This window comes from Drosophila ananassae, chromosome 2R (assembly GCF_017639315.1).
Source record: "Drosophila ananassae strain 14024-0371.13 chromosome 2R, ASM1763931v2, whole genome shotgun sequence".
NCBI classification, from domain to species: domain Eukaryota; kingdom Metazoa; phylum Arthropoda; class Insecta; order Diptera; family Drosophilidae; genus Drosophila; species Drosophila ananassae.
This window is the reverse complement of record NC_057928.1, coordinates 17928506-17937608: the sequence shown is the minus strand read 5'-3', so window position 1 is coordinate 17937608 and position 9103 is coordinate 17928506. Positions and strand designations below refer to the sequence as shown.

The following is a 9103-nucleotide window of genomic DNA, read 5'->3' as shown; positions in this document are numbered from 1 at the left end:
TGCATTCACAAAACATCTACATAGAGGATTTGATCCAGTGGGTTTCCTTTGTTGATTTTTCCTGAAAAAAGCAAACATAAATAGAGTTTTCCACACTCCACTTCCTGCAATTGAAGCCAGAAATTAAATTATCTGGCTTGTTCAATTTTATTTGTCATGCAAAATGCATTGCTCGAACCATGGCAAGATGTTGGCAAATTTATTATCCCATCAGCCACAAAGCCATTAAAGCTGCCAGGATAAAAGAAAGCTAGACACAGATGCTCTAGATGGGGCAGAATGTTTTCAGTGTATAATATATAGATTGTAGAGCTCGGTATAAGATATTGCAATTCAGACACATGGGATACTACAAATTGTAAAAGCATCAAAATAAATCTCATTGTTTCGTTTGAAAATCCATGGGGGAGAATCCTCTAGGGGAGCTTAGGCTCCTACTGCTTGCTACTGCCACTCCTGCTCTGCTGGATTACAGAGCAGATTTTATCAAAGGCGGAACTCAGGCTGTCTATAAAAACTTTTCCATCGGCCTGGTTCTTGTATGTGGTGACAATGGCGCCGGCAAAATCGTTCTGGATTGAGTAGCTGATGATGGTAAAGAAGTTATTAAGCAACTCCTCAACATATTCAACGATGGCTTACCCGATTCCAAATCCGTCCCTGACAACCGGTCCAAAGGAGCCGGCTAGCAGGGCATCAGATCCCAGAGTGGAGGTGCTAATTATGTTGTTGTTGATGCGCCGATAGGCCTCAGTCTCATATATCTCCGGCACGGGTAGGCCCTCCTTTTGGGCCGTATGGCGAAGGGCGAACAAGTGGCGATCGAAGCCCTGCCCCATGGCAGCCTCCTTGGTTAACTGGCCGTGCACCTTGCTGCACTGGTCGATCATTGCCCGGAGTTCCCCGGCGCTGGGCTTGCTCCGCTCCGGCTGCAGCACAGCCTCACAAAAGGCTTGAGTGGCCGTGGTGCAGGGGCGCATTGTTTCCGTTCGTCCGTGTCGGAACGCGGAGGTGCTGCAGGACTCATAGGTGCCCACATAGCCGTTGAAGGCCTGGCGGTAGGCTAACTGGAAGGCCAGCTGGATGATGGAGTCGGGACTCAGACCGAACTGTTTGCAGGTCGGCTTGTTGATGTGAGGGTACTTTAGCACATTCATATCCAAGCTGTCTACAATGCTCGCGTTTTTGTTATAGGCCTCCTGCACCGCCGATCTGGTGGCGTCATCAATCTCAAAGTTAATGGGCCGCACATTGGCCAAGTCGCCTTCGGCAGGGGTGTGAGCGGTCTCCGTGGATACGAACGGCTGCTTGAGAGTGTCCTTGTAGAGCTCGTTGAAGTAGCGCAGCACGGCAACGCCATCGCCCCAAGAGTGCTCGAAGTTGATGGCCGTGGTGCCATCGGCGCTGATCAGCAGGGAAATGGATTTGTCAAACCACCTGAAAGAAAACACGATCATTAGGTACTTAAATTAAAATTTTCTATTAACCTACCTGTTCGTTGCTTTTCCAGCCAACAGATGCTTCAGCAAGGGCTCTTGGCTATTCTCATCATAGACGCCATCTTCTTCGCCATCCAGACACACGCAAAACAGTGCCGCATCCACCTCGCTCTGCAGCAGATCCGCGTTCTTTGAATTGCTTACAAACTGCTCCCTGGTGCGGGCCCACTGATCGCGTTGGCCGGAGGTCAGGACGCCCAATGGAACAGTGGCGGCCTCTCGATCAGCGTCCAACTTGATCACCGCCCTCAACCGACCCAGAATCACACTGGGACTCTCAATGTAGCCACTGGAATCAAGGACATTAACGGCGTACATATGACCACGTCGCAGCACCAAGATGTGCTTGGAGTCGGGCGACTGCACAAGTTCGTCCTTGCCCAACCGCGGAATCCTTGCGGTGCCAAACAATCGGTTGTACTGACTCATGTCCAGCGGGAAGGCCTTGAATGCATACGAGGCGTAGGTGGCGAAGGCCTTTGGAGCCACTTTCATCCAACGCCGGTAGCTATCGTTGTCGCTCTTCTTAGCGTTCATGTGATAGACTTCTGGCTCGAGCAGGTCCGCCTGCAGGGATCGCCAAAAGCGCAGCGAGCTGATCACCAGATTGGTGGCCCTCACCACCTGATCCTGGTACTCCTTTCGCGTGTCGCTCTTCATCACTAGGAGGGGGTTGTAGTTCAGCGGCAGAGGAGCTCGATCGGCCAGGTACATATCGAACCAGGGCTGTGATATGTAGCTGGTGTGCTTGTGGTCGAGATCATGCTGCTTCAGCTTCGCATGGAGCTCCATTCCGATTCCCTGACGAAAGCTTTCCACAGTGCTCTGTGTCTCTGCCTGCTCGGTGGCTGATAGCAGCGGTTTGGTGGCCGTCAGGAACCTCTGGCAGGTGTTCTCCAGCAGAGGAATGGGCAGCCGGGGCAGGGAACGTTGAAAGTAGAGCGTAGGCAGCTTGGAGCACTGCAGGTACTGGTAGTGCTGGCCATGAGTCGTCGTCGTCCGCGTCCGCGAGGAGTTCCTCGTTATGGACGACAGACTTGGGTTCACTCGGGTGCGGAACATCGCGGGCCGTTAGTTGTTTGCAGAAGGAAAATAACAATAAATTCCGAGTGGCGGTTTCAAAGTCCAGCGCAAAATCAACAACAACAATTTCGCTAGCCACATCAGCTGCTAACGCCGCAGCTGATCACAGCTGATCGTCGGTATCAATATATCGATAGCAAGCGATAGTTGGCGCGCAGAAAAAATCGAATTTTAAAAGTGTAATGATTTAAATTTAAATATAAAGAGAAAAAAAGTCAAGTAGAATAACATTACATCAAATATTTATTTATATTCCACTTTAAGACATAAAGTTTAAAGCCTGTAAGGCAATACCAATTACTTACCTATCGATTTGTACGAATTGAGGCGCTCAAGTGCTTAAGAGTCCTTTCACCTTTTGCGAGGGCATCCTGGCGACTTTGGTCCGTGGATAAACATCGTTTTTGTTTGCATTTGGTATGGAGTGGCGTTTATTTGTTTGTTTGCTGTTGATGTCTGCTGGCACCATGGGACTGAAGGGCTGCCCAAAGGGGATTTGGGGTGCCCTGAAGGCAGAGCCGTGGGTCAAAAGCTCCCGCTGGTTATTCCACCGACTTGGCGGGTCACTGTTCCCAGGTGCGCCGAATAAATAAACGGCTTACAGAAATTAGGGGCTAAGAAAGAAATGAAAATTCGCATAAAATTTTTATGCTTTGTCGAATTTAACGAGCTGCGCGTTGCTCCCTTCAAGTCCTTCCCCTCGAAAGTCCTGCTCTGCCATTCGCCCTTGCAATTTGCACTCGGAGTCTGCGAAATAAAATTCGCAGCCCCACAATCCTTCAAATTAAGTAAAGTGTGAAGTGGGGGGGGTCTGGAGCTGGAGGGCGGTCCCTCTCCCTCCGTTTAAATTTGCATAAGAGGCATCGACGGATGCCAATGCGGATCCGGATGCGGATACGAATGCGGATGAGATGCAGGGTAATTGGGCAAAGTGGAATTGCGTTAATATTTAACCAGCCAGCGCGAAAGTGCAAAAGTGAGGAGCATTAAAACCGGTGAACGGATACGGATATGGACACAGAATCCTTGGGGGCCAAGTGCAAAATTATGCCAAAAGGGTTTCCCCAAAAACCCATCCTTGAAGTACGTGGGCTTGAATGTTAAATGTTAGCCCTAAGGTCAGCTCATTCGACCAAGAAGTGTCCGGCCACTGATTTCTGTGGAAATTCAATTTCACATTAATGTCAAAAGCCGCGTTGAATTGATTGTATTATTAACATAAAATATTGTTGATTTCCGATACATGATTATCCAAATTAATAATGAAATGTTCATTTACGTTAAGTAATTGAAAAATTCGATGAAGTAAAAATTTCATTTGGCTTAACAATATTTTCTTCTCCTATAATTAGGTTTGTGCTTAAATTATGCATTTTTATAATGATTGAAGAATTTAATTTGAAATTTTTAAATTCCACTTTACATTTTTTGAGAGTTTGTTGTTCGCTTGAACAGAAATTTTTTGATGAAAAATTGATGGAAATTTTTTATTATTAATAAAATCCTTTCAAGGACCATCAAAACAGAATGAACGCCAAAAAAAATTATCAAAAAAGTTCCGCACTCATTAACAACACAGTTTCAAATGTCGCTGCCAGGTGTCCAGAATTCTAAAAAAAAACCCCTAAACCCTTTTTTATTCAAAAATCAACAATTGCTTGAAGAGTCCATTGTCGGACAATAAAAATCCTCACCATTCCGGCACGAACCGTGTGAATGGAATCCTTTTATAAGATTTTTTCAGTTTTTTCTGTTCAACCTGGAAATTGGCCGGAAAGGTGAGGCAAGTAAGTCGCTGACTTTCGACGACTGTGACAACAAAAGGTGACCAGATGGAAGAGTTAACAGCAAAATTCCATTTGCGAATAGCAGAGGGGCATGGATGACCTTCGACCTGCCGCAGTCGACACAGATTTGCGTAGATGGCTCAGCATAAATGTCGGATTCCAGTCAAGCAAATCATTGACTTGGCCCAAGGCAGGACCAAGGATGAGAGGCACTAAGCTTCCTTTGAGTTCCCACACGGAGCTGGTGAAAATTTAAATTTAATTCAGCAACCTGGGCATGCATGAAAATTAAAGCCACCAGATTAATTCAAGCCGACAAACCAAACATTAATACAAGGATTGGTGTTATGAATATGTAAAGCCGATTTTGGGCGCACAATTTGTGGCTCTTGTGTGTGCAATTATGCGAAAACATGTTCATTTTCATAATTGTTTGACAAAACTGAGAGTCCTTTTGTCGAGCCAAAGTAAATAATGCAAATAATTGCAGCAAATTTTCGGGGACACTGAACCCACTCGTGCACACAATCTGTCATTAATTTATGGCCAGCCACGAGCGATGGCCGGCAGCATAATTAATATGCCACAGGAACAGGCATTTGGGGTCGAAGGCAACAATGTCAGGGTTCAATGTCATCCTGCAATCAATAGCTGCAGGCTCGAGAGTTTATTGATATCGTATGGTAAGTGCCAGGGGACGTTAATCCTTTGAAATTTGAAGTACAAGAACTATTTATTCCTGGCTCCTTACTATTTTTAGGCAGGAATTGAATAAAATAACGATTACGCAAATGTAGCATCATTTCCCGCCCTTCGGATAGAAAAACGAGTAAAACTAATGGCTCTTCAATTACTGGATGTATACTACTATATTATCAGACGCATGTATGTAAATTCCTTTAGCCTTTGGAGAAGGCAAATCAGGAATTCCGCCTACTAACCGCCACTGTGATGATTTTCCGAGAAAGCCAGACAAATTGCTCGTTTCAGTTTTTTTCATCGTTATTTTTGTTTTCTTTGGCCATGGCTGAGTGCAAAGCAAAATCATTTTTCACAAGAGTGAAGAAGGTTTGCGAGAACAGGGCCAGGAACACGAACACATTAAATTTCTATAAAGCCATTTGCCAGGTCCCAGGATACACCCTCCAAGGAAGCGGCGCCGACATGTGAACTCGAGAATACAGTTTTTTTGGCTTTTCTTTACACTAAGCGAATATTTTAAATGTTATTAGTATTCTAGTATAATACTTTAAGAATATTAATATAATTAATAAGTTCTCTGCCTTATATTTATTTAAATATTATTTACGAAAATGAGAATTTAAACGCAGCCTGTTACAACAATTGTAAATAAATTAATTAATATAATAATAATAATTATTATTTGTCCTGTATTTTGTGTATTATTAGTGTATTCCCGGGTTCTCAATCGTCAGGCCAGGACTCCCTGAATCCACCACCTCGCCTCAAGTTCCGCTCCCCTAGGAGACCCACATATTATGTACGTTGGTTCTTGTAAATTTAATTTTTCCTGGCTGAGTGGGCCGGGAACTGAGTGGAGGAAAACGAGTCCTTTTGCGCTCGTTAGGCCGCGTCCAGTGTCCTGAGCTTTCATCTCGCTGCCAGAAATTAGGAGCAGATTGAATTGTTTGATTACTTCGCCGAACAACTGTGGTGGTTCGCGTGCCGGCGAGCGTTTTGGCCAAATTTTATGGTTGGCAATTAGCAGGTCGGCCGCTGCCCTGGAAAGTAGGCAACACTTTTCACATGTCGTGCTGGCGGACATTAATCAGCGGTCAGAGTGCACGGCTGGAAAGCGGCAATCGTAATGGAATCGAAACGGACGGAAATGCGGACAAATAAATCAAGTTCACATAAATTATGAAAAGGACGCCCCAGCCGCCATGGCTAAAAATAACAAAATGGCCGACCATTTGCGTCACAGCCTCATCCCCAAATTAAATTTATGACACTCCACCAAAATACACGATAATAATAATCAAATAAAAGAAAATACCAAATACTATAGAAGAGATGTTAACGACATCATTCAATAAACAAGATATCTTAAAAATAGAACTTTGTATCTCGAAGAATGAGTATTTTTTCCACTGTTCCTGGAATATTTCTCCTTCAGGCCAACATCGGGCAGCTGTTATTTATTCGCGGGATTTCGTTGATAACTCAAAATATTTGGAAATATATACATACATATTTTTCGCGAAATTTATTTTTTTTTCGTTTAATTTCATGGGAATCTCTTCGCAAAAGCTGACATGACGTCAGAGCAGAGTCCGGAGCTTTAGGGATATCGATGTGATTTCAGTGGACATGTGATTGGGGAATCTGTTCGTAAATGAATTTCAATGGCGGCCATTGCAATTGCGAACACTTTCGAAACGATTTCCATTTGCTGGTCCAAACTTTGAAATGTTCAATTGAGTGGAAGGCGAAAGGGGAGGGGGCCAGGATTTACGCGATAGGAATTCAAACAAAGTTGGTTTCTTTTTTGCGAGGCCATTTTCGGAACAGTTATTGCAGCTGGTTTTTGAATGCCTCGGCCATTTGTTTGAATGGTAGTGCTCTAATGGAATTTATATTGAATCAAAAAGGACCAATTAGTGGGTTGAAAGTATAGAGGACACCCCTTCTCTATTCGAATTTTTGGAGAATAGTTTGTATTATTCGATATTCGGTTCTGAGTTCGATTGTAGCTTAATTTCCGCCTCGGCGGGAAACGATGGAAAAGCCTCGGCAAATTGAAATGCAATCAAACAAATAAGAGGACAAAACCATGGTACTGCCACTGAATTATGTATGCCAAGGATGGCAGGATGGCCCAGGACTCTGTCTCATTTTTTGTGTTGTATTGTGAGGGGCACGTGAGTGCACTTGCCCGGCATCATGCATTTATTTGCATATTTACCGCATAGCAGACGCAGTGCCATTTACTGCATTTACTTGCATTTGCATTGCTTCCGAGATTGCAGGCCAGCAGCACACGTCAGGACGCCGGCCAGGATCGGAATGCAAATTGCTTCACCTTGCCAGTTGTCAACTCAGCTGGCTGTTCTGCTCTATGTGGACTGTTTAAACGGTAACAAGGGTAATCAATCTGGTTAAAAGAAAAGCTGCCCAATAAATATCTTCCCATTTACAGTTAAAAATACAAGGAGATGGGTAAGCAGGGTGCCAGTGTGTGGAATAAAGATGGCTACTCTTTAGAAAAATTAAGTACTTTCAATGATTGCTTAAGTAAGAAAGGTGAAGAAAGCTTTCAAAAGTAAGCTTAGCCGAGATCGGGCGCCATTTTGTTTCTGTAAAAAAGAGGGAGAGAGGAATCGACCGCCATCTGCAGGCTACACTTGCGGCGATAATATATCGATAAGCCGTAGAGATGGGCGAGATAAGGATTCTGCGGAAAGTGCTCCCCTTTTGTTCCTTTTACTCTTCCTGTATTGGTCTTATAATCAGACTCTCATTCTTAAACTAAAATAATCTATTAGATTCTAATACCAAAGGAACTCCAAAGGAATAGACAGCCATTCTTACTAAATCTTACCGTAAAAGATTAATTTTTTGCTCTTAAGGTAAAAACTTAAACTCCTACATTAATGTTTATTTTTGAAAACAACTTCTCTAAGCTAACATCTCTCACATAACCGTTTATTTACCAAACAAAAGTTGTAATAAACTAGCACGGGGGCGTGGCATATCACATAAAGTGCGAAAAAGTTTCTGTGGAGGGAAAGTATTTGCATTACCTTCTTGTTGCCACTGTGTTTAAAATAACAATTGACTGCTCTGGCTGCGCCATGTCCTTGATGTCCTGGCTGAGTGTTTTTGTTGCTGCTAGTGTTCTTCATTTGCAGTGCAAATGTGCGTGGGAAACTGGGCGGAAAAAGGAGCTGCAAACGGAGATCCATGTGGCGTTGCGAGGGACGGTCTTCTGCAGCTTAGCGTTAATTCCCAAGAAACTCAAACGGATGTACTCGCACACTCACACACACTCAGAGATACTCATACACACGCACGCATAACCAAGGAGCATCAAGTGCCATTTCGCATGACTAAGTTGAGCGAAATTAAAAAATAAATTGCATGAAACTCGCGCGCCAGAAGCCGAGAACTGTATAAAATGAAATGCTTGCCGCGTAGGAGCCCAAAACAAGGACTAAGAGGAAGCTCTAAAGAGGAGAGGCCACAAAAGGAATGAGGAAAAGAGGCCCTGCAGCTTAAAGTGCAGCGAATTAAATTTTCGTCCCGGAAAAGTTCAAGCCACACTTTTCGACGCCTTTCTTACTTGGTCGCATTTTCAAGTGGCAACTTCTTCAAAGTTACTACACTTGGAAATAATATAATATAATAGATAATTATAACTTGACTTATAAATAATGTTAATAAAACCTATACGAATGAAAAGAGTTAAGTTCTAGTCAAAAGACTCAAAGACTTCAGACTCAAACCTTTTTCTTAGTGTTCACCAACGGCCGAAAGGATAACAAAGGCTTAGGGCAGGCACCTTGTTTCACAGCTCAGGGCCACTTCCGTTGTAGGCCTTATTGGGTAGTTTTTGGCCTCACACTTTTAGCCAACTCATCGGGAGGGTATCCTTGCAATTTGCATGGAAATGGAGAAACGTCCTGCATCGGTATTCGTTGCAGCTAACCTTTCAAGCCTTTTCTGTGTGTGCTCAGGACCTCAATGGCTTTGGCCTTTCTTTTGTCTTCGTTT

The 9103-nt window shown here is 43.9% G+C and overlaps 1 protein-coding gene across 1 annotated transcript; it reads right to left on the bottom strand.

Moving 5' to 3' along the window:
* Positions 1 to 266: 266 nt before the first annotated feature.
* LOC6506889 (carnitine O-palmitoyltransferase 2, mitochondrial) lies at positions 267 to 2696 on the bottom strand. Its single transcript, XM_001957018.4, has 3 exons — positions 1492 to 2696; positions 643 to 1437; positions 267 to 585 (listed from the first exon to the last, which is right to left on the bottom strand). The coding sequence occupies exons 1-3, from the start codon at positions 2559 to 2561 to the stop codon at positions 435 to 437; spliced, it is 2016 nt and encodes a 671-aa protein (XP_001957054.3). The 5' UTR covers positions 2562 to 2696; the 3' UTR covers positions 267 to 434.
* Positions 2697 to 9103: the final 6407 nt, after the last annotated feature.